The sequence below is a fragment of the Nerophis ophidion genome, linkage group LG01 (assembly GCF_033978795.1).
Source record: "Nerophis ophidion isolate RoL-2023_Sa linkage group LG01, RoL_Noph_v1.0, whole genome shotgun sequence".
NCBI classification, from domain to species: domain Eukaryota; kingdom Metazoa; phylum Chordata; class Actinopteri; order Syngnathiformes; family Syngnathidae; genus Nerophis; species Nerophis ophidion.
Window position 1 is genome coordinate 2,550,108 of NC_084611.1, and position 25,546 is coordinate 2,575,653.

Consider the following 25,546-nt stretch of genomic DNA (forward strand, 5'->3'; position numbering starts at 1 on the left):
ATAACATGTGATATAAACAGGTTATTTATATTTGAAATAGTATGATAACATGTGCTATAAACAGGTTATTTACAGCCTTATCCACAGCAACCACTTAGTGACGTCACACCCTGGTGACGTCACAGCTTGGCCCCCGACGTGCGTGCGCGCTGCGGCTGGCACGGACGCTCAGCTCTCGTGACAAGGTGAGTCAGCGCGCACGCGCGAAAGTGACAGCGTCAAATGACGCGGCTGTGCGTTGCCATGGAGACCAAGAAGACGCGCACACTCCTCCCGTGAGCATGGAGAGCCGAGTGGTTCCGAGCGGGAAAGTCTACCAGCAGCTGTTCGGCGACCAGGTGACGTCATCAGGCCGACGTCCCGCGTCCCGCTGTCACTAACGTTGTGTTTGCTCCAAGGTTCGACTGTCCAGAGGTCTGTTGGCGCGCAGACACTCCACGGCCACCATGTGCGTGTCCGCCATGAACACGCCCTGCAGCAGGTACACGCACGCGCACACGCACACGCACGCACACGCACACTTAGGCTGAAGTTCCGCTGTCGTCCAGCGAGTGGCAGCAGAGAGGCGAGGAGGGCGACCAAGACGTTGAGGACGTCATTAGACTTCCGGACACAGTCGGTGGGTGGCGCCTGACGCATGACGTCACTGCCGGCTCTGGACCAATGGACTGTGTTGTTCTGCGCAGGTGTCAGTCACGTGACGTGCGACATCCTGCAGCGCGTGCACCAGCACAAGAGGATCAAACACCAGGAAGTTGTGCGGCACATGGACGCGCAGCTCGCGCAAGTCGCACAGGTGACGCGCGCACACACACACTCGCGCGCGCGCACAGGTGAACATGGCGTGTGCGCGCGTTTTACCTTTTATTTGCCTTATTTCACTTTAAATTTACATTTTTTTACATTCTATCTACTTTATATTACCTTCAATTTACCTTGTTTTACATTCTATCTACTTTATTTTACCTTTAATTTACTTTTTATCTACTTTATTTTACCTTTAATTTACTTTTTATCTACTTTATTTTACTTTTAATTTACTTTTTATCTACTTTATTTTACCTTTAATTTACTTTTTATCTACTTTATTTTACCTTTAATTTACTTTTTATCTACTTTATTTTAACTTCAATTTACCTTGTTTTACATTCTATCTACTTTATTTTACCTTGCATGTTTACAGTCTATTTACTTTAATTTACCTTCAACTTACCTTGTTTTACAGTCTATCTACTTTATTTTACCTTCAATTTACCTTGTTTTATTTGTATCTACTTTATTTTACCTTCAATTTACCTTGTTTACAGTCCATCTACTTTATTTTACCTTCAATTTACCTTGTTTTACACTCTACTTTATTTTACCTTGCTTGTTTACAGTCTATCTACTTTATTTTACCTTCAACTTACCTTGTTTTACATTCTATCTACTTTATTTTACTTTCAATTTACCTTGTTTACAGTCCATCTACTTTATTTCACCTTCAATTTACCTTATTTAAAGTCTATCTACTTTATTTTAACTTTAATTTACCTTGTTTTACATTCTACTTTATTTTACCTTTAATTTACCTTGTTTTACATTCTTTCTACTTTATTTTACCTTCAATTTACCTCATTTTACATTATTTCTACTTTATTTTACCTCGTTTACAGTCTATTTACTTTATTTTACCTTCATTTTACCTTGTTTACATTCTATCTACTTTATCTTACCTTCAATTTACTTTGTTTTACTCTTATCACCTTTTATTTACCTTACTTCACATTAAATGTTCCTTCCATCTTCGCTGTTACTTTCAACTTACTCAATTTCAATTAACCTTTGATTTACCTTCTCTTACTTTTGTTTGCCTTCCATGTACATTGTTACCTTTTTATATTACCTTCCTTTATCTTCTATTTACTTTGTCTTAAACTTGAACTATTTACCTTACTTTCAATTGACCTTGTTTTACCTTTTTTAACTTTCTCTTTACCTTGTTTTACATTCACCCTATATTATCCTTTACCTTCTATCTACTTGATTTTACTTTTTACCTTTTATTTACTTGATTTTACTTTGAATTCCCTCACTCTCACTTTCGATGTACCTTCCATTGAAGTTCTTGTTACCTTCCATGACTTTGTTGGCAGGCGTGTGAGATCCAGGTGAGGACGCACAGCGCTCAGCTGTTGTCGGCGCTGCGGCGCATCAACAAGCGCGTGGACGCCCTGCAGCACGACATGCGAGGCGCGGAGCAGCGCGACATGCAGGTAGGCGCGGCGAGCACACCTGCGCGTGCGGCAGGTGAAGGTGTGTGCGTGTGCAGGAGGTGGTGCGCATGTGGAGCGAGGTGGAGGAGGAGCTGAAGAAGAAGAAGAAGATGGTGGCGGACTTCCAGCTCCAAGTCAGCGAGTGCGAGAAGCAGCGAGTCGGCAAGGTGACGTCGTGGTGTGGTCTGGTTGTCATGGCGACCACGCTGACAATGTGTGTGCGTGTAGATAAGACCTGTGCTCAGGAAGTACGGCCACCTGCTGGAGAAGATCAACTTCCTGCCGTGTGCCGACACGCACCGACAGATCCACAGCGAGGCCACGGTAACACGCCTCCTCTCACCTTTCACCTTTGACCTCTGACCCCCGCCCCTAAACATGCGTGTGCGCCAGATGCTCAACCAGACCCTGCTGGCCAACCGCCGTAGTGCGGCACGCCTCCTGCTGCTCCTGCAGGAGGCCAACCTCCAGCAGGAGGCGCGGCTCCATCTGCAGTGGGAGGAGTCTCTAGGCCGCTGGAGGCGGAGCCGAGCCGAGCAGGTGGTGCAGGACTTCAGGTGGGTGGGGAGGGGGCGGGCGAGCGAGCGAGAGAGCCGGGGCCGAGCGTGCGGCGTGTTGCAGGTCGGTGCTGGCGAGCGTGGACGTGTGGCAGCTGCTGGGGGACCAGCCCGCCTTCCAGGAAGTGGCGCACAGCCTGCGGCGTCTGGCGCAACAACGCTGTGACATCATCGCCGGCATCAGGTGAGACACCTGTGGCCGCGTGTGGCGCGACCTCATCACCCGTCTCTTGCAGCGCCTTGGTCCCCCCCCTGCTGTCGGAGGCCCTCGTGTCGGACTGGTTCAGCCGGCTGACAGCTGTCAATCAGCACATCGGTAAGTCCCCGCCTCTCATTGGATGACTGAGCCCGCCGCTCGCCATCTCGCCGTCTCTCCCTCAGACAGCTGCCACTCGGACTTCCTGCATCAGCTGCGCTGCTGCTATGAGCTGGTGTGGCGGGAGCGCCTGGCTCAGGTGCAGCAACACCAGGTAACCACCGCAACGGGCGTCTTCTCCGTCGCCACGGTAACGCCCGTCCCACCCGCAGGAGGCGCTCTCCTCTCTGGACCTGTCGGCGGTGGAAGTGGCGGACATCGTCAAGTCTCAGCTCCTCACTCTGATTGGCCAATACCAGCGGCAGGATGAAGGACAGCTGACCACCATTGATGTCAGTCCTCACCTATTTACCTTCTATTTACCTTTATATTGATCATCAACATCACACCTCACCTATTTACCTTTATATTGACCATCGATGTCAGTCCTCACCTATTTACCTTCTATTCACCTTTATATTGATCATCAACATCACACCTCACCTATTTACCTTTATATTGACCATCGATGTCAGTCCTCACCTATTTACCTTCTATTTACCTTTATATTGACCATCGACATCAGTCCTCACCTATTTACCTTTATATTGACCATCGACGTCAGTCCTCACCTATTTACCTTCTATTTACCTTTATATTGACCATCGACATCACACCTCACCTATTTACCTTCTATTTACCTTTATATTGACCATTGACGTCACACCTCACCTATTTACCTTCTATTTACCTTTATATTGACCATCAACATCAGTCCTCACCTATTTACCTTCTATTTACCTTTATAATGACCTTCGACGTCAGTCCTCACCTGTTTACCTTTATATTTCTGTCGACATTAGTCCTCACCTATTTACCTTGTATTTACCCTTATATTGATCATCGACGCCAGTCCTCACCTATTTACCTTCTATTTACCTTTATATTTCTGTCGACATTAGTCCTCACCTATTTACCTTGTATTTACCTTTATATTGACCTTCGACGTCAGTCCTCACCTATTTACCTTTTTATTGACCGTCGATATCAGTCCTCACCTATTTACCTTGTATTTACCTTTATATTGACCGTCGATATCAGTCCTCACCTATTTACCTTGTATTTACCTTTATATTGACTGTCGACATTAGTCCTCACCTATTTACCTTGTATTTACCTTTATATTGACCGTCGATATCAGTCCTCACCTATTTACCTTGTATTTACCTTTATATTGACCTTCGACGTCAGTCCTCACCTATTTACCTTTATATTGACCTTCGACGTCAGTCCTCACCTATTTACCTTTATATTGACCGTCGATATCAGTCCTCACCTATTTACCTTTATATTGACCGTCGATATCAGTCCTCACCTATTTACCTTGTATTTACCTTTATATTGATCATCGACGGCAGTCCTCACCTATTTACCTTGTATTTACCTTTATATTGATCATCGACGGCAGTCCTCACCTATTTACCTTCTAGTTACCTTTATATTGACCATCAACGTCAGTCCTCACCTATTTACCTTTATATTGACTGTCGACATTAGTCCTCACCTATTTACCTTGTATTTACCTTTATATTGACCTTCGACGTCAGTCCTCACCTATTTACCTTTATATTGACCGTCGATATCAGTCCTCACCTATTTTTCCTTGTATTTACCTTTATATTGATCATCGACGGCAGTCCTCACCTATTTACCTTCTAGTTACCTTTATATTGACCATTAACGTCAGTCCTCACCTATTTACCTTTATATTGACCGTTGATATCAATCCTCACCTATTTACCTTCTATTTACCTTTATATTGACCATCGACGTCAGTCCTCACCTATTTACCTTTATATTGACCTTCGATATCAGTCCTCACCCATTTACCTTCTATTTACCTTTATACCTTTATATTGACCATCAACGTCAGTCCTCACCTATTTACCTTCTATTTACCTTTATATTGACCTTCGACGTCAGTCCTCACCTATTTACCTTTATATTTCTGTCGACATTAGTCCTCACCTATTTACCTTGTATTTACCTTTATATTGACCATTGACGTCAGTCCTCACCTATTTACCTTTATATTGACCGTCGATATCAGTCCTCACCTATTTACCTTGTATTTACCTTTATATTGACCTTCGACGTCAGTCCTCACCTATTTACCTTTATATTTCTGTCGACATTAGTCCTCACCTATTTACCTTGTATTTACCTTTATATTGATAATCGATGCCAGTCCTCACCTATTTACCTTGTATTTACCTTTATATTGACCTTCGATGCCAGTCCTCACCTATTTACCTTGTATTTACCTTTATATTGATCATCGACGGCAGTCCTCACCTATTTACCTTTATATTGACCGTCGATATCAATCCTCACCTATTTACCTTTATATTGACCATCGACGTCAGTCCTCACCAATTTACCTTCGATTTACCTTTATATTGACCGTCGATATCAGTCCTCACCTATTTACCTTTATATTGACCATCGATATCAATCCTCACCTATTTACCTTTATATTGACCATCGACGTCAGTCCTCACCTATTTACCTTGTATTTACCTTTATATTGACCGTCTATCAGTCCTCACCCATTTACCTTCTATTACCTTTATATTGACCATCAACGTCAGTCCTCACCTATTTACCTTCTATTTACCTTTATACCTTTATATTGACCATCAACGTCAGTCCTCACCTATTTACCTTTATATTGACCGTCGATATCAGTCCTCACCTATTTACCTTGTATTCACCTTTATATTGATCATCGATGCAAGTCTTCACCTATTTACCTTTATATTGACCCTCCCACGTCACATGACCACCACGTGCTGACCACACCCACCGTGTGTGCAGACGTGCTCAGACGGCTTGTGGGCGGCGTCGGCCAGGCTGAGTAGGCGTGTCTTGGTGGTGATGCGCGCCCTGGCCTCGCTGTGGGAGGAGCATAGCGCCAAGCTGCTGCGCCAGGAGGAGGACATCCAGCGGCGGCTGGACGAGTTGAGGCTGGCGCAGGAGAAACACGTGCAGGTGAGTGTGATGGCGGCCGGCAGGTGGGCGGGGTCAGTGAGCCTCCTCCGTGACGCCGCAGAGAAAGAAAGTCTACCTGGACGAGATGCTGGCCGGACTTCGCCAGGAGAGCAGCGAGCCGGCCCTGAAGAAGTACCTGGAGCAGACCGTGCACTACCTGAGCAACCTGAGGGAAAGGTGCGCTCCACGCTCTTATTGTGAAGGTGTGGCCTTCTCACTTCCTGTGTGCTTCCACAGCTGCGGCGAGTGCGTCTCCGATCAGCGCCGCGTGTTGGACCGCCTCCCGCACATCTTCCTGGCCGAGCTGGACGTCTACGGCGGACATCTGAACGACTTCTTCCGCCTCAGCCACGCCTTCGCCCTGGTAACCACGGCGACCGCACACACCTGACACGCCTCTTCCTGCACCTTCCTTTCTCCTCCTCCAGACCGCCGAGGATCTCCAGAAACTCCCGCCAGTCGTCGACGACAACAAAGACGACATCGCCAGCGCCACAGAAGGTCCGTCTCACGCTCGCCTGCGCCAAAGCTCGCCGTCTGACATTCTTTGTGTGTGTTTGGAGGCGGGACAACAGCGGCCAGTCCAATCAGCAGTCAGAGTCCCGCCGAGCCCGAGCCGTCCTCTGATCAGCTGACGGAGGTGAGCTCACCTGCCATTATTGATGGATGATTACTGACCCAGGTGTGCTGCAGGCCCAGAGCTCCCTGCTGGACCTGTACGACCTCAGCAGCAAGGTGGCGTTCACGTCGTCAAGGGGCGTGTCCTACTCGGGCCCCTGCTTCCGCTGCCCCGCCAGCGACCTGCCTGCCAACATGAGCAAGCAGCAGGAAGCACACCAGAGCCTGTTTCCTGTGGAGCTGCTCACGCACACACTCAGCAGGTGAGCATCCAGCGTGGCACGTGGCGCACTGACGGCCATGGCGGGCTGTACGCCCATGGTGGACTAACAGTCATGGGCACTGACGACCATGGCGGACTAACAGCCATGGCGCACTGACGACCATGGCGCACTGACGACCATGGCGGACTGTACGCCCATGCGGACTGCACCCATGACGCATTGTACGCCCATGGCGGACTAACAGCCATGGGGCAATGACACCCATGGCGCACTGTACGCCCATGCGGACTGCACCCATGGCGCACTGTACGCCCATGCGGACTGTACCCATGACGCATTGTACGCCCATGGCGGACTAACAGCCATGGCGCACTGACGCCAATTGCGGACTGCACCCATGGCGCACTGTACGCCCATGCGGACTGCACCCATGGAGCACTGTACGCCCATGCGGACTGTACGCCCATGCGGACTGCACCCATGGAGCACTGTACGCCCATGCGGACTGCACCCATGGCGCACTGTACGCCCATGCGGACTGTACCCATGACGCATTGTACGCCCATGGCGGACTAACAGCCATGGCGCACTGACGCCAATTGCGGACTGCACCCATGGCGCACTGACGCCAATTGCGGACTGCACCCATGGCGCACTGTACGCCCATGCGGACTGCACCCATGGAGCACTGTACGCCCATGCGGACTGTACGCCCATGCGGACTGCACCCATGGAGCACTGTACGCCCATGCGGACTGCACCCATGACGCGTTGTACGCCCATGGCGGACTAACAGCCATGGCGCACTGACGCCCATTGCGGACTGTACCCATGGCAGACTGATTCACATTGCGGACTGCACCCATGACGCAATGTACGCCCATGGTGGACTAAAAGCCATGGCGCACTGACGCCCATTGCAGACTGCACCGATGGCGCACTGTATGCCCATTGCGGACTGATGCCCATGCGGACTGCACCCATGACGCATTGTACGTCCATGGAGGACTAACATCCATGGCGTACTGATGCCCATTGCGGGCTGCACCCATGGCGCACTGTATGCCCATGGTGGACTAATGCCCATTGCGGACTGCACCCATGGCGCACTGTACGCCCATGGTGGACTAATGCCCATGGTGAACTCATGCCCATGGCGCATTGACGCCCATTGCAGACTGCACGCGTGGCGCACTGTATGCCAATGGTGAACTAATGCTCATGGCACACTGACGCCCATTGCAGACTGCACCCATGGCGCACTGTACGCCAATGGTGGACTAATACCCATTGCGGACTGCACCCATGGCACACTGTATGCCCATGGCACACTGACGCCCATTGCAGACTGCACCCATGGCGCACTGTACGCCAATGGTGGACTAATGCCCATTGCGGACTGCACCCATGGCGCACTATACGCCCATGGTGAACTAATGCCCATGGTGAACTCTAGGCCATGGCGCACTGATGCCCATTGCAGACTGCACCCATGGCGCTGTATGCCCATGGCCGACTAACAGCAATGGCTCAGTAGTGCCCATGGCGTGCTTGTCAACACGTGTGCAGGGTGCGCACGTCCTTCATGGAGCACCTGGAGCAGCGCTACCAAGAGGTCCTGACCAGCGTGGTCACCACGGTGACGGAGAGGAAGGAGGCGGTGTGGGCGTACCACGAGCTCCAGATGCAGCAGTTGGCGCCACAACACGTCAGGGAGTGCATCTACCTGCCACGCCTGGGTAACACGCACACACCTGCACCTGCACGTGCACACACACACCTGCATGCTCACGCCTCACACTGTGTGTGTGTGTGTGTGTGTGTGTGTGTGTGTGCGTGCACGTAGCCGAGCTGCGGCGGCACAAGCATTGTGTGGACGCTCACTGCCAGGAAGTGTCGGACGTGCTGGCTTCCTGTACGGCGGCACTACAGCAGCTGCAGACCTCCGTCGACGCCAAGAACCAGAAGCTCATCGCCACGCTGTCCCAGATGGACGACAGTGTCCGCAAGACGGACGGCAGCAGACGGTGAGCACGCCACTCAAGTCATCTGAACGCCACTTTATATCCTGCGTGTGTGTGTGTGTGTGTGTGTGTGTGTGTGTGTGTGTGTGCGTGTGTGTGTGTGTGTGTGTGTGTGTGTGTGTGTGTGTGTGTGTGTGTGTGTGTGTGTGTGTGTGTGTGCGCGTGGCAGGCTGGAGACGCTTAGCTCCACCCTGCAGAAGTGTCTGGATGAATACATCAAAGACACCCAGCTGTCCAACACGGCCTTCAGACAAATGCTTCATCATAAAATGGATGAACTCCGACGCAAGACGGCTTACCTCCTGCACTCCTTCAGGTAATAACCATGTCACTTACCTTCTTTTACTTCCACTTCACATTCTATTGACCTTGTTACACCTTCTTTGTTTACCTTCTATTGACCTCATTTGACTTTTTATTTACCATATTTTACTGTCAATTTACCTTCGATTGACCTTTTTTTACCTTCTTGTTTACCTTATTTTACTTTGCCTTTTTTAACTTTATTACCTCCTATTTACCATATTTAATTTTCACTTGTTTTACCTTCTATTTACTATACTTTACTTTCAATGTAACTTTTTACCTTCTATTACCTAGTTTTACTTTCTATTTACCTTCTTTATTTTCATTTTATTTTACCACATTTTACATTCTATCTACCTTGTTTTACCTCCTATTTACTGTATTTCACTTTCAATTTACCTTCTTTTTACTCTATTTTACTTTAAATTGACCTTATTTTACCTTCTTTTTACTCTATTTTACTTTCAATTTACCTTATTTCAATTTAAATGTACCTTTGATTTACTTTAATTTTACCTTCTATTACTTTTGTTTGCCTTCCGTTGACATTGTTACCTTTTTCTTCTTCGTATTACCTTCTATTTACTTTGTTTTACCTTATTTTACCATCCATGTATCTTACTTTCAATTTACCTTCTGTTTACCTTATTTTCAATTTACCTTGTTTTACCTTCTTTTGATCTTGTTTAACTTTCTATTTACCTTGTTTTGCCTTTTTTTTTTACCTTCTGTACAATATTTTACTGTATTTTAATTTCAATTTACTTTCACTTTACCTTCCATAGACCTTATTTGACCTTCTATTACTTTTTTGCCTTCCATTTACCTTCCGTAACCTTATATTTAGTTAGTTTTACGTTATTTTACCTTTTATTTACCTTACTTTAAATGTACCTTATTTTTTACAGTATTTAACATTCTATTTACCCTGTTTTGCCTTTTTTTACCTTCTATTTATGGTATTTGACTATTTGCCTTGTTTTACATTTTACCTTTTATTAACCTCATTCGACTTAGTTTTACCTTCTGTCTACTTTATTTTACTGTTTTTCTTACCTTTTTTCAATTGACCATGGTTTACTACCTTCTATTTACCTTAATTTTACTATTACCTTGTTTTACCTTCCATTTACCTTATTTCTACTTTCTATTTCCTTGTGATACCTTCCATTATACTTTTATAGTACCTTTTATTTACCTTGCTTACCGTGTTTTAGCTTCTTTTACATTGTAATAACTTATATTTAGCTTTTTTTTTTCCTTGACTTTCTACTTACCTTACTAACCTTGTTTTAGCTCATTTTACATTGTACTACCTTCTGTTTACCTTGTTTACCTTCCGGTTGCCTTATGTTACATTTTTTTGTAGATCTTTTACCTTTACTTTACCTTGTTTTGACTTTGATAACTTATTTTCCCTTCTAAATTTTTTTACTTTTTATTTACCTTCTTTATTTTACCTTATATTTATTACCTTCCAATAAACTTCTTTTTGACCTTCTATTCACCTTTTTAACTAATATATATATTTGTTTTAGCTCATTTTACATCCTGTTGATGTACTTTTACCTTGTTTCCGTTCTATTACCTTCTGTTTACCTTTTTTACACCATTTACCTACTTTTATCTTTCCTTTTTTTCAATTGTATTGACTTTGTTTCCCCCTTTTTAACTCCTTTGACCTCCAATTACCTGTGGTTCCCCCCCTTTGACCTTGTGCTGACCTTCCCGTGGTGCTCAGGTTGTTCAGCGAAGGCGGCGACTACACTCGCATCGAGGTGAAAATCTTCCAGCGTTATCTGAAAGAAGAAAGCAAACGCATCAGCGTGGCGGAGGAGAGCGTCTACGCCGACCTTCACAGCCTGGAGTCCAAGAGTCTGCAGCAGGTGTGACCTTTGACCCCCGCACTGTTAGCGTGCCAGCCTTAGCGTGACGTGTGGTCCAGGTGAAAGCCGTGTCGGGGCGCTTCGAGGAGAAGCTGTCCATGCTGCAGGCCGAGGTGAAGTTCATGGAGAAGATCCAGAGGATTCTCAGCAGCACCCAGGTGGAGGCCAAAGCCGAGGTACGACCTTTGCACCTCACCTGACCTCCTTGGCCCCGCCCTGAGTCATGTGACCTTGCAGACGGCCAGCAGCAACCAGCAGGAGGCCACCATCAGCGCGCGTCTGGAAGAAATGAGGAAGATTCTGGATGAAGAGAAGGTGCAGCTGCTCGCCATCTTCATCATCATCATCATCATCATCACACGTGTGTGTGTGTGTGTGTGTGTGTGTGCAGGTGTGTGCGGATGAGGTGTGTGTGTTGCTGTCATCCGTCAGCGTGGCCCTCAAGAAGCGGAGTCATTACCTGGATGAGGAGAACGCACCTGCGCCCGCCGCGCCCAAACCCAGGAAGCAGGTGTGTTCGGCTCCGCCTCCTGCTTTGCTGCAGCCCTGCAGGTCGGGGGGCAACATCCTGGAAGACCCCATAGTGGGCGTGGTCAAGTCTCTGAACAGGTGTGTACGTCAAACAGCCCACGTCAGTTGGCTGTTTGACACCCAACATGTGTGTCCGTCAGGTTCTCTGGGGGTCCCGAACCCCCCACCGCTGGCCCCGCCCCCCTCACAGGTGAGTCGACCACCCTGAACGCTGAAGGTCAAAGGTGAATGTGAAGGTGTGTGTGCAGGTCGAAGCTCCACCCATCGCCAGCTGTCGTCGCGACGTAGTGAGTCTGCTGCTGTGACCAGGTGCGCACACACACACACACACACACACCTACACACACACACACACACACACACACACACACACACGTCAGGAATGATCTTGTGGGGACGGATACACACTGCAGTACCTACGTTTGACCACTTGTCATACACTTTTCACACACCTCAATCATGAAAATTGACCTTCAGGGACCATTTTTGATATGATAAAAAACGCAAATGGGACCTAAAGGAGGATTAAACTGGACTTGTCAGGTTTTTGTTCCCACGGCGATAGATATAGAAAGACACACGGGTGCTGATAAAGTTGGTGTGTGTCATGCAGGTCCTTTAGAACTGACAGAAGGTTCCAGATCTTTGGGTCAAAATCTGAAGCAGACCAGAATCCAGAGTGAGTCCACACTGAACCTGGATCAGACCGGATCAGACTTCATCCTGACGTGTGTGTGTGTGTGTGTGTGTGTGTGTGTGTAGCTGCTATATGTCCATCGTGAACGGCGTGCTGAGGAGGACTCACCACAGCCTCCTGCTGGTCGCCAAGGTAACAACATCCTCTCAGGTGTAGCTGGCTGTTGGTTGCCATGGTGACATTGTCTCCCCAACCAGGACTTCTACCAGAGCCAGCGCTGCGGGGGCTTCTACCTCCTCCCCGGGGGGCTGGACCAGTGGGTGGACAGCATCCAGCAAAGGCTGCTGGGATATCACGAGCACGCCAGGACGCTTCTGAGCGCCAGCAAGGAAGGTGCGACCACTTCCTGTCACCTGTGACCACGCCCTCGTCACTCTGTGTGTGTGTGTGTGTGTGTTAGCGCTGGAGCAGCAACAGTGTGTGTTGGCCGACATCATGCGCTCGCTTCCTGACAAGCTGATCCGTAACCACGAGCAACAGATGGAGGCGGGGCTCAGAGAGGAGGCGGGCCTGGTGAGACGGAAGTTCGACAGGATGATCGCGGCCAGCGAACAGGAGCAGGTGCGTCTCGTCGCCGTGCGACCCGTGGCGTGGTCGCCACGGCAACTGAGGTGTGTTCTCGTGCGTCAGGAGGCCAACGTGGCGCGGCTGCGCGTGTCGCTCCCCGACCACCAGATGGAGCAGCTGCGCCGCGGCGAGGAGGACAGGCAGCGGCGTCTCCACGAAACCGTCCTGCGCTCGCACCAGCAACTGCAGGTACTGGTCCCGGAATGCCTGCGTTACCATGGCGATGGCTGACCTGCACTTGTGTGTGTGTGTGCAGGAGTGTGTGAGACGCAAGGGGGAGGAGTTTGTGACATCACTGGCGTCCCTGGCAGAGAACCTCCTCCATCACATGGACCAGCTGCCTCTTGCAGGTACATGTCACATGATCACTTGTTGTTGCCATGGTGACAGTGTCACTCCACATCACCTAGAGCTCACCTCTGAGGACAGGCCTGTAACCATGGAGACGGGACAGCATCCCTTCAGGTAACGTCTGCCCTTTGATTTTCTCAAACAGTGGGGGGGCGTGAGAGGCACGCATACACATTCACCCCAGGAAGTGAAATATGTCCACCTCCCCCGTTTATTGCAGTGCTTCATGAATAGTGGGGCGTGACCCCTGGGGGGGGGGCGTGAGAGGCACTAACGTAATAATCACGCATTCACATTCACCCCAGGAAGTGAGATATGTCCACCTCCCCCGTTTATTGCAGTGCTTCATGAATAGTACGGCGTGACCCCTGGAGGGGGGGCGTGAGAGGCAATGGTGTATTAACATCTATATTGTGAGTGAAAAACTATCTTGACACAGATAAACAAACATTAACTTTGGTGGGGGGGTGATAAAAAACATCCACCTATTTATTGCAGTGTTTCATAATTAGTAGGGCGGGACCCCTGGGGGGGGGCGTGAGAGGCAATGGTGAATTAACATCTTTAGTGTGAGTTAAAAAACATCTTGACACAGATAAACAAACATTAACTTTGGTGGGGGGGGGGGGGTGGAAAAAAACATCCACCTATTTATTGCAGTGTTTCATAATTAGTAGGGCGGGACCCCTGGGGGGGGGCGTGAGAGGCAATGGTGTATTAACATCTTTAGTGTGAGTTAAAAAACATCTTGACACAGATAAACAAACATTAACTTTGGTGGGGGGGGGGGGTGAAAAAAAACATCCACCTATTTATTGCAGTGTTTCATAATTAGTAGGGCGGGACCCCTGGGGGGGCGGGGGGGCGTGAGAGGCAATGGTGTATTAACATCTTTAGTGTGAGTTAAAAACCATCTTGACACAGATAAACAAACATTAACTTTGGTGGGGGGGGGGTGAAAAAAAACATCCACCTATTTATTGCAGTATTTCATAATTAGTAGGGCGGGACCCCTGGGGGGGGGCGTGAGAGGCAATGGTGTATTAACATCTTTAGTGTGAGTTAAAAACCATCTTGACACAGATAAACAAACATTAACTTTGGGGGGGGGGGGTGAAAAAAAACATCCACCTATTTATTGCAGTGTTTCATAATTAGTAGGGCGGGACCCCTGGGGGGGGGCGTGAGAGGCAATGGTGTATTAACATCTTTACTGTAAGTTAAAAACCATCTTGACACAGATAAACAAACATTAACTTTGGTGGGGGGGGGGGGGGTGAAAAAAAACATCCACCTATTTATTGCAGTGTTTCATAATTAGTAGGGCGGGACCCCTGGGGGGGGGGCGTGAGAGGCAATGGTGTATTAACATCTTTAATGTGAGTTAAAAACCATCTTGACACAGATAAACAAACATTAACTTTGGTGGGGGGTGAAAAAAAACATCCACCTATTTATTGCAGTGTTTCATAATTAGTAGGGGGGGACCCCTGGGGGGGGGGGCGTGAGAGGCAATGGTGTATTAGCATCTTTAATGTTAGTAAAGAAATATCCTGACACATACAGATGAAGATTAACATTAACTTGAGTGGGGGTGGGAAAATGTTTTGGGGGGGGGGGGGGGCATGAATTAAAGCTGTTTGGGGGAGAACCACTGCCTTAACCTGACTGTTGCACAAGACACGCTGTTTTCACTGTGTGTGTGTGTGTGTGTGTGTTTGTGAGACACAGGAAGTGGTCAGGTATCCCTCACCTGTCAGCTGACCCGTCTCCCTGTGTTACCACGGCAACAACAGCACCCGTCACCACCAGCAAGTGCACTTTTGGTCACGTGGCCGTCATAGAAGGCCGAGACGCTGCTCTCCAGGTACACACACACACACACACACACACGTGCAATATACATGACTGTGTGTGTGTGTCAGCGCTTTGAGCAGGCGTCCACGTCGGAGGTGACACAATCGGAGGCGGTGACGCGGCGCCGACTTAATGAGCTGGAGAGCTGGAAGACGCACTGGAGGCAGCAGACACGCCCCCCCGCCCCGTGACGGCTGGAGGACTCTGAGATGTCACCAGCTGTCAATCAAGACGACATCCAGCCAATGTGAGACAAAAAAAAAGGATTTATTGCGGCCTCACGACTCCGACGTCACGTCCGACACTTTGTCCATGGAGCGCAGCAGCTGGGAGACCAGGCGCAGAGACTCCGCCCCCTCCAGCAGCTGACTGGACGAACACACCCACGCCCGTCATGTGACACGCTTTTCCCCGCCCACGTGCCAATAAATACTCACCAGACGGAGGAGTGGGCGTGGCTTGCTGTCTTGTCCAGGTAGTCGGACGCGGCTTGAGCGTTGCGCTTCATCGCCATGACGACGTCGGACTCGGCCGACTTGAGGCTGTCGTTTTCCGAGCGCAGACGTTCAACCTGGGCCTGACACACACACACTTATCGATCTGTGTGTGTGTGTGTGTGTGTGTGTGTGTGTGTGTGAGCATTGACCTGCAGCAGCTCTAGCTCCGCCCTCATCGTGGAGACGCTGCCCTCGGCTCTCAGTGCTCGTTTCTGGCAAAACAAGGCAAAGGTTGTTCCACTCACGTCCACTAGAGGCCGCCGTGACAACAGAAATAAGCCGCTGGCAACTTGAGGAAGTGCCGCACCGTCATCAAGTCCAGGTTCTGCTCCACGGACTGGACCATGGTCTCCATGTCGAGGGCCTCCTGCTGCTCCCGACAGCGCCGCCGCCGTAGCTCCTCCCCCAGCGCCTCCACCCTGCACAAAGCACGCTGGGTAACGCCGCCGGGGCCGTGGCGCGGTTGGCACGCCGCCTACCTCTGCTGCTGTGCCCGCGCCGCCCTCTGGAGGTCCGCCACGGTCCTCCTCAGCAGGAGGTTCTCCTGCTGCAGCTGCGCACGGGGGTCAGGTTTAGGGGGCGGAGCTACAGAGGAGGGGCCAAGTTTACCTGTCGAATGCGCCCCCTGCTGGAAGTGTTTGGTTGTAAGATGGACATTTCGTCATCGCCCTCATAGTGGGCGCCGCCTTCACACCTGGAGAAGAAGCCGTCAGTCAATCAAAACCGGCATAAAAACCGCGGTGGTCCAGGTATGGCCGACCCGGTTTCAGAGTTGCTCCTAAACATGGCGCTCTGTAGTCCCACCAAGGGATTCAGATCACACCGTTCTGCATAAAGTGATATCATCCCTGAATGGTATCGGCAGCATCAAGTTGTGATGCAATAGAATCACTAAAAGGAGTCATCACCCCCCCTAGTGTACAAAGTAGTCATTACAAGCTGGCTTCTAGCATGTAAAGAAGTGTGTGTGTGGAATGTTGATGTCAGGTTTAGGGCGGCCCTTCAGGAGTCTAAGCATTTTTTTTAAATTAGGAAATTCCCGGGGAAATTTTGATGGGCTGCTATCAAATCTTCTTACAAACCCTGTTTCCATAGGAGTTGGGAATTTGTGTTTGATGTAAATATAAACAGAATACAATGATTTGCAAATCCTTTTCAAGCCATATTCAGTTGAATATGCTACAAAGACAACATATTTCATGTTCAAACTCATAAACTTGATTTATTTTTGCAAATAATAAATTACTTAGAATTTCATGGGTGCAACACGTGCCAAAGTAGTTGGGAAAGGGCATGTTCACCACTGTGTTACATCACCTTTTCTTTTAACGTTTGGGAACTGAGGAAACTAATTGTTGAAGCTTTGAAAGTGGAATTCTTTCCCATTCTTGTTTTATGTAGAGCTTCAGTCCTTCAAGTGAATTATATTTATATAGCGCTTTTCTCTAGTGACTCAAAGCGCTTTACATAGTGAAACCCAATATCTAAGTGTGGGTGGCACTGGGAGTAGGTGGGTAAAGTGTCTTGCTCAAGGACACAACGGCAGTGACTAGGATGGCAGAAGCGGGAATCGAACCTGCAACCCTAAAGTTCAATCAATCAATCAATGTTTACTTATATAGCCCTAAATCACTAGTGTCTCAAAGGGCTGCACAAACCACCACGACATCCTCGGTAGGAAAACTCACACCCAGTGGGACGTCGGTGACAATGATGACTATGAGAACCTTAGAGAGGAGGAAAGCAATGGATGTCGAGCGGGTCTAACATGATACTGAAAGTTCAATCCACAATGGATCCAACACAGTCGCGAGAGTCCAGTCCAAAGAGGATCCAAGACACAGCAGCGAGAGTCCCGTTCACAGCGGAGCCAGCAGGAAACCATCCCAAGCGTAGGCGGACCAGCAGCGCAGAGATGTCCCCAGCCGATACACAGGCGAGCAGTACATGGCCACCGGATCGGACCGGACCCCCTCCACAGGGGAGAGTGGGACATAGAAGAAAAAGAAAAGTTGCTGACACGCCCACTCTACCAACCAAGCTATGCCGTTCAACAGTCCGGGGTCTCCGCTGTCGTATTTTACGCGTCATAATGCGCCACACATTTTCCATGGGAGACAGGTCTGGACTGCAGGCGGGCCAGGAAAGTACCTGCACTCTTTTACTATGAAACCACGCTGTTGTAACACTTGTCTTGCTGAAATAAGCAGGGGCGTCCATGACAACGTTGCTTGGATGACAACATATGTTGCTCCAAAAGCTGTATGTACCTTTCAGCATTAATGGTGCCTTCACAGATGTGTAAGTTATCCATGCCTTGGGCACTAATACACCCCCATACCATCACACATGTGTAAGTTACCCATGCCTTGTTCACTAATACACCCCCATACCATCACACATGTGTAAGTTACCCATGTCTTGTTCACTAATACACCCCCATACCATCACACATGTGTAAGTTACCCATGCCTTGGGCACTAATACACCCCCATACCATCACAGATGTGTAAGTTACCCATGTCTTGTTCACTAATACACCCCCATACCATCACACATGTGTAAGTTACCCATGCCTTGTTCACTAATACACCCCCATACCATCACACATGTGTAAGTTACCCATGTCTTGTTCACTAATACACCCCCATACCATCACACATGTGTAAGTTACCCATGCCTTGTTCACTAATACACCCCCATACCATCACACATGTGTAAGTTAGTCATGTCTTGTTCACTAATACACCCCCATACCATCACACATGTGTAAGTTAGTCATGTCTTGTTCACTAATACACCCCCATACCATCACACATGTGTAAGTTAGTCATGTCTTGTTCACTAATACACCCCCATACCATCACACATGTGTAAGTTACCCATGTCTTGGGCACTAATACACCCCCATACCATCACACATGCTGGCTTTTCCACTTTGCGTCAATACCAATCCGAATGGTTATTTTCCTCTTTGTTCTGGAGGACACCACGTCCACAGTTTCCAAATATAATTTGAAATGTGGACTCGTCAGACCACAGAACACTTTTCCACTTTGCATCAGTCCATCTTCGGTGAGCTCTGGCCCAGCGAAGCCGGCGGCGTTCCTGGGTGTTGTTGACAAATGGGTTTTGCTTTGCACTAGCAGATGTAGCGACCAACTGTAGTCACTGACAGTGGTTTTATGAAGAGTTCCTGAGCCCATGTGGTGATATCCTTTACACACTGATGTCGGTTTTTGATGCAGTACCGCCTGAGGGATCAAAAGTCTGTAATATCATCGCTTACGTGCAGTGATTTCTCCAGATTCTCTGAACCTTTTGATGATTTTACGGACCGTAGATGGTAAAATCCCTAAATTCCTTGCAGTAGCTCGTTGAGAAATGTTGTTCTAAAACTGTTCGACAATTTGCTTACAAAGTGGTGACCCTCACCCCATCCTTGTTTGTGAATTACTTAGCATTTCATGGAAGCTGTTTTTATAGCCAATCATGGCACCCACCTGTTCCCAATTAGCCTGCACACCTGTGGGATGTTCCAAATAAGTGTTTGATGAGCATTCTTCAACTTTATCAGTATTTTTTGCCACCTTTCCCAACTTCTTTGTCACGTGTTGCTAGCAACAAATTCTAAAGTTAATGATTATTTGCAAAAAAAGACAAAGTTTATGAGTTTGAACATGAAATATGTTGTCTTTGTAGCATATTCAACTGAATATGGCTTGAAAAGGATTTGCAAATCATTGTATTCTGTTTATATTTACATCGAACACAAATTCCCAACTCATATGGAAACAGGGGTTGTAGTTGGTGCCAAGTATTTCATTTCATGAGTTTTAGCTTTAAAAATACAGAATAGCTAAAAAGCTAGCATAAAACGTCTACATGCTAAGATTAGCATGATAATGTAAGAGACGTTAGCATACTTCTAAGTATCAAAATGTATGATTTTTTTAGGTCTAAACATACACAATTAGTCAAATATATTAGCATAAAACATTAGCATGCTAATATGAGTGACGCTAACATACTTTCAAGACGGCGCCAAGCATCCAAAGCCACCATTTTAAGGTTTAAAAGTACAAATATAGCTAAAAAGCAAGCACTACACGGTTGCGTGCTAATGTTAGCATGACGACGTCGGACATGTTAGGGTACTTTTAAAATAGTGCCAAATCTTAAAATGTGCCATTTTTAGGTCTAAACATACAAAGTTAGCTAAAAACCTACCACAAAAACGCTTGCGCGCTCACGTTAGCAAGAAGACATGGTTAGCATGCGTCAAAGATAGTGCCAAATATCAAAATGCATCATTTTTTAATTTAAAAATACAAAATTTAGCTAAATCGCTAGCATAAAACGCTCGCGCGCTCACGTTAGCAAGAAGACATGGTTAGCATACGTCAAAGCGACAAGTTAGCATACGTCAAAGATAGTGCCAAATATCAAAATGCATAACTTTTTAATTTAAAAAATACAAAATTTAGCTAAATCGCTAGCATAAAACGCTTGCGCGCTCACGTTAGCAAGAAGACATAGTTAGCATACGTCAAAGATAGTGCCAAATATCAAAATGCATCATTTTTTAATTTAAAAATACAAAATTTAGCTAAATCGCTAGCATAAAACGCTTGCGCGCTCACGTTAGCAAGAAGACATGGTTAGCATACATCAAAGATAGTGCCAAATATCAAAATGCATAACTTTTTAATTTAAAAATACAAAATTTAGCTAAATCGCTAGCATAAAACGCTTGCGCGCTCACGTTAGCAAGAAGACATAGTTAGCATACGTCAAAGATAGTGCCAAATATCAAAATGCATCATTTTTTAATTTAAAAATACAAAATTTAGCTAAATCGCTAGCATAAAACGCTTGCGCGCTCACGTTAGCAAGAAGACATGGTTAGCATACGTCAAAGCGACAAGTTAGCATACGTCAAAGATAGTGCCAAATATCAAAATGCATCATTTTTTAATTTAACAATACAAAATTTAGCTAAATCGCTAGCATAAAACGCTCGCGCGCTCACGTTAGCAAGAAGACATGGTTAGCATACGTCAAAGCGACAAGTTAGCATACGTCAAAGATAGTGCCAAATATCAAAATGCATAACTTTTTAATTTAAAAAATACAAAATTTAGCTAAATCGCTAGCATAAAACGCTTGCGCGCTCACGTTAGCAAGAAGACATAGTTAGCATACGTCAAAGATAGTGCCAAATATCAAAATGCATCATTTTTTAATTTAAAAATACAAAATGTAGCTAAATCGCTAGCATAAAACGCTTGCGCGCTCACGTTAGCAAGATGACAGTTAGCATACGTCAAAGCGACAAGTTAGCATACGTCAAAGATAGTGCCAAATATCAAAATGCATAATTTTTTTATTTACAAATACAAAATTTAGCTAAATCGCTAGCATAAATCGCTAGCATAAAACGCTCGCGCTCACGTTAGCAAGATGACATGGTTAGCATACGTCAAATATAGTGCCAAATATCAAAATGCATCATTTTTTAATTTAAAAATACAAAATTTAGCTAAATCACTAGCATAAAACGCTTGCATGCTAACGTTAAAGGGATACATTATCACAATTTCAGAAGGGTTAAAACCAATAAAAATCAGTTCCCAGTGGCTTATTTTATTTTTCGAAGTTTTTACAAAATTTTACCCACCACGGAATATCCCTAAAAAAGGCTTTAAAGTGCCTGATTTTCGCTATCCGTAAATCCACCGTCCATTTTCCTGTGACGTCATTTAGTGATGCTAACGTGGCGGATAGCACAGCAAGATGTAGCGACATTAGCTCGGATTCAGACTCGGATTTCAGCGGCGTAAACCATTCAAAGGATTACGCATGTATTGAAACGGATGGTTGGAGTGTGGAGGCAGATAGCGAAAACCAAATTGAAGAAGAAACTGAAGCTATTGAGCGAATAGCTATAGATGCTATTCGACGATCGCCTTCTAACCAACTCGCAGGGTATCCATACATCTCTGTGCCATGTCTGTCGTAACATCGCCGGTAAAATGTGAAAGGGCAACTTAAATCCGTCGATTGGTAAGTGTTTGTTTGGCATTAAATGTGGATGGATTAAAAGGCTGGATGCAAATATAGCTACAAATGTACATACAGCTAGCCTAAATATCATGTTAGCATTGATTAGCTGGCAGTCACGCCGCGACCAAATATGTCTGATTAGCACATAAGTCAATAACATCAACAAAACTCACCTTTGTGATTTTGTTGACTTTATCGTTGGAAATGCATCTGCTTTGAGTGTCGCAGGGAATCCACACGTCTCTGTGCCATGTCTGTCGTAACATCGCCGGTAAAATGTGGAGACCAAACAAGGGACTTTCGCATCTTTTGACACAGGAGCAACTTAAATCCGTCGATTGGTAAGTATTTGTTTGGCATTAAATGTGGGTGGAGGGAAGGGCTGGATGCAAATATAGCTACAAATGAGGCATAACGATGCAATATGTATATACAGCTAGCCTCAATAGCATGTTAGCATCGATTAGCATGCCGTGCTAATCGATGCACACTCCACGTAAGACAACTTCAATCCGTCCCTGATGGTGTTGTTACACCCACGAGGCATGATGTCTCCAAGGTAAGGAAAATAGTCGAAAAACGGAAAATAACAGAGCTGATTTGACTGTTTGCATTATTCCATGATAGTGGCAAGTATTAAACACCGAAAATTTTTAGGTGTAAACATAGAAAATTAGCTAAAAGGCTAGCAAAAAACGTTAGCATACTAATAAAATTGAAATCAGCATACTTCCACGATAGTGGCAAGTATTGAAATGCACTATTTTTAGATCGATGTAAACATACAAAATTATCTGAAAGACTAGCATAAAACATTAGCATGCTAATATATGAGACGTTAGCATTATTCCATAATATTGGCAAGTATTAAAATGCACTATTTTTAGATCCATGTAAACATAAAAAAACATCTGAAAGACTAGCATAAAACATTAGCATGCTAATATATGAAATGTTAGCATTATTCCATGATAGTGGCAAGTACTAATATGCACTATTTTTAGGTGTAAACATAAAAAATTTGCTAAAAGGCTAGCAAAAAACGTTAGCATGCTAATAAGAGTGAAATCAGCATACTTCCACGATAGTGGCAAGTATTAAAATGCAATATTTTTAGATCGATGTAAACATAAAAAATTATCTGAAAGACTAGCATAAAACATTAGCATGCTAATATATGAAACGTTAGCATTATTCCACGATAGTGGCAAGTATTAAACACCCAAAATTTTTAGGTGTGAGTATAGAAAATTAGCTAAATGACTAGCAAAAACATTAGCATGCTAATATATGAGACGTTAGCATTATTCCATGATAGTGGCAAGTATTAAAATGCACTATTTTTAGGTGTGAACATAGAAAATTAGCTAAAAGGCTAGCAAAAAACGTTAGCATACTAATAAGAGTGAAATCAGCATACTTCCACGATAGTGGCAAGTATTAAAATGCAATATTTTTAGATCGATGTAAACATAAAAAATTATCTGAAAGACTAGCATAAAACATTAGCATGCTAATATATGAAACGTTAGCATTATTCCACGATAGTGGCAAATATTAAACACCCAAAATTTTTAGGTGTGAATATAGAAAATTAGCTAAAAGACTAGCAAAAACATTAGCATGCTAATATATGAGACGTTAGCATTATTCCATGATAGTGGCAAGTATTAAAAAGCACTATTTTAGGTGTAAACATAGAAAATTAGCTAAAAAGCTAGCAAAAAACGTTAGCATGCTAATAAGAGCGAAATCAGCATACTTCCACGATAGTAGCAAGTATTAAAATGCAATACTTTTAGATCGATGTAAACATACAAAATGATCTGAAAGACTAGCATAAAAAATTAGCATGCTAATATATGAGACGTTAGCATTATTCCATGATAGTGGCAAGTATTAAAATGCACTATTTTTAGGTGTAAACATAGAAAATTAGCTAAAAGGCTAGCAAAAAACATTAGCATGCTAATATATGAAACATTAGCATTATTCCATGATAGTGGCAAGTATTAAAATGCACTATTTTAAGATCGATGTAAACATACAAAATTATCTGAAAGACTAGCATACAACCTTAGCATGCTAATATATGAAACGTTAGCATTATTCCATGATAGTGGCAAGTATTAGAATGCACTATTTTTAGATCGATGTAAACAAAAAGTTATCTGAAAGACTAGCATAAAACATTAGCATGCTAATATATGAAACATTAGCATTATTCCATGATAGTGGCAAGTATTAAAATGCACTATTTTTAGGTGTAAACATAGAAAATTAGCTAAAAGGCTAGCAAAAAACATTAGCATGCTAATATATGAAACATTAGCATTATTCCACGATAGTGGCAAGTATTAAACACCCAAAATGTTTAGGTGTGAATATAGAAAATTAGCTAAAAGACTAGCAAAAACATTAGCATGCTAATATATGAGACGTTAGCATTATTCCATGATAGTGGCAAGTATTAAAATGCACTATTTTTAGGTGTGAACATAGAAAATTAGCTAAAAGGCTAGCAAAAAACATTAGCATGCTAATAAGAGTGAAATCAGCATACTTCCACGATAGTGGCAAGTATTAAAATGCAATATTTTTAGATCGATGTAAACGTACAAAATGATCTGAAAGACTAGCATAAAACGTTAGCATGCTTCCACGATGGTGCCAAGTATAAAAAAGCACTATTTGTGGGTGTAAACATACAAAATTAGCAAAAAAGGCTAGCATAAAACGTTAGCATGACGTCATTATTTAGTTTTAGTGATCAGAGCTCACCTGCTAGCCCGCTCGTCATGCTCCTCCTCATCGCAGTGGGAGGAGCTACTGACGTCAGACTGAAAGCTCCGCCCACCCTCTTCTTTTTCCAGCTGATTGGACAGAGAGGACAGGCTTGCTATTTCAACCACGTGACGATGTCGCGACGTCAACCGAGTCTTCTCACCTCCCACGCCGCCTCATCCTCGTCGAACTCCTGGTCTCGGTCCTGGTCCAGGTCCGGGTCCTGGTCTAGGTCCAGGTCTTTAGAGCGGAGGAACTCTTTGAAGGAAAAAGGGTTCATCTCCTCTTCATCTGCGGAGCCAAAATAACTTTGTCAAACAATGAACGTAAAAAACACATAAAATATGAGCAGACATAAAAACAAAAACCTTCGGCGATGATTAAAGTTTTCCCGTGTTTGGACATGGTGACGTCATCGACCTGCGCTCAGCGGAAGTGAACAAGGGTCAGCCCCCCTCACGTGACCGAGCTTCTGCCGCCTCATTGGTTCCGCCCGGACCGGGCAGGAAAGATGAAAACAAGACCCTCACTTCCGGTAGACTTCCCGCTCAAACTAACTCGCGTGGACGTCGGCTGACCGCGGTGCCGCGCACAGACCCGGAAGGGACGACACTCCGGTCCTAAGAACGGTAAAAATGTTGATTTTGTCTCCGGGCCAAGGACCTTTTTTCGCCGCGACGTTGACCGGCTCGGCTCGCTGGGAGTGGAGCTTTTAGAACGGACGTCAGGCGGCCGCTTGCTTGTGGTGGGCGGAGTCAGTGCCGCGCTACAACTGGTCCCAGATCAGATTCTGTTCACCCTTTTAGTTCCTCATTCAGAGCGTGATTTAAAAAACGAGGCTTTTTCATTTTTATTAGGGTCCGCAGGCCCATTGCAAAGGACTCCAAATGAGTCCTTTGCAATGGGCCAAGGACCCTATTGAAACTGCTGCGTTTTATTATTATTCCGCACCTACGCGCTGTAATTTGACCCCCTTAACA

The 25,546-nt window shown here is 45.7% G+C and overlaps 3 protein-coding genes across 3 annotated transcripts in view; 2 read left to right on the forward strand and 1 right to left on the reverse strand.

The window, feature by feature from the left end:
• On the forward strand, nt 1–15,664 carry LOC133548781 (coiled-coil domain-containing protein 180-like). The gene is made up of 36 exons (XM_061893731.1): nt 1–338; nt 399–481; nt 549–619; nt 687–796; nt 2,136–2,255; nt 2,312–2,422; nt 2,484–2,579; nt 2,649–2,812; nt 2,877–2,996; nt 3,049–3,128; nt 3,194–3,282; nt 3,341–3,460; nt 5,985–6,158; nt 6,220–6,335; nt 6,396–6,522; nt 6,587–6,659; nt 6,722–6,798; nt 6,852–7,039; nt 8,570–8,739; nt 8,847–9,027; nt 9,194–9,340; nt 11,072–11,216; nt 11,276–11,392; nt 11,454–11,531; nt 11,608–11,825; nt 11,888–11,937; nt 11,984–12,056; nt 12,361–12,426; nt 12,510–12,576; nt 12,642–12,777; nt 12,845–13,005; nt 13,075–13,200; nt 13,268–13,361; nt 13,422–13,476; nt 15,094–15,229; nt 15,288–15,664. The coding sequence occupies exons 1-36, from the start codon at nt 282–284 to the stop codon at nt 15,408–15,410; spliced, it is 4,119 nt and encodes a 1,372-aa protein (XP_061749715.1). The 5' UTR covers nt 1–281; the 3' UTR covers nt 15,411–15,664.
• LOC133548750 (endosome-associated-trafficking regulator 1-like) lies at nt 15,468–25,326 on the reverse strand. The gene is made up of 9 exons (XM_061893712.1): nt 24,935–25,326; nt 24,730–24,857; nt 24,564–24,655; nt 16,326–16,410; nt 16,196–16,269; nt 16,024–16,135; nt 15,866–15,928; nt 15,657–15,796; nt 15,468–15,588 (listed from the first exon to the last, which is right to left on the reverse strand). The coding sequence occupies exons 1-9, from the start codon at nt 24,969–24,971 to the stop codon at nt 15,498–15,500; spliced, it is 822 nt and encodes a 273-aa protein (XP_061749696.1). The 5' UTR covers nt 24,972–25,326; the 3' UTR covers nt 15,468–15,497.
• The window catches only part of LOC133548715 (serine/threonine-protein kinase Chk2-like), a 23,725-nt gene continuing 23,176 nt past the window's right edge, over nt 24,998–25,546 (forward strand). Inside the window, 1 exon segment of the mRNA XM_061893691.1 lies at nt 24,998–25,195. The gene's annotated coding sequence lies outside the window, so the exon portion shown is untranslated.

What these genes read in the sequence shown, in the direction of transcription:
- LOC133548781 (XM_061893731.1), top strand. Translation starts at nt 282, where the DNA reads ATGGAGAGCCGAGTGGTTCCGAGCGGGAAAGTCTACCAGCAGCTGTTC. An exon ending in AGTCCAAGAGTCTGCAGCAG is followed by an intron (nt 11,217 to 11,275) that starts GTGTGACCTTTG and finishes CGTGTGGTCCAG; the next exon opens with GTGAAAGCCGTGTCGGGGCG. An exon ending in GCCTCCTGCTGGTCGCCAAG is followed by an intron (nt 12,577 to 12,641) that starts GTAACAACATCC and finishes CTCCCCAACCAG; the next exon opens with GACTTCTACCAGAGCCAGCG.
- LOC133548750 (XM_061893712.1), bottom strand. Translation starts at nt 24,971, where the DNA reads ATGTCCAAACACGGGAAAACTTTAATCATCGCCGAAG. An exon ending in AGGATGAGGCGGCGTGGGAG is followed by an intron (nt 24,656 to 24,729) that starts GTGAGAAGACTC and finishes CTGTCCAATCAG; the next exon opens with CTGGAAAAAGAAGAGGGTGG. An exon ending in CGGAGCTAGAGCTGCTGCAG is followed by an intron (nt 15,797 to 15,865) that starts GTCAATGCTCAC and finishes TGTGTGTGTCAG; the next exon opens with GCCCAGGTTGAACGTCTGCG.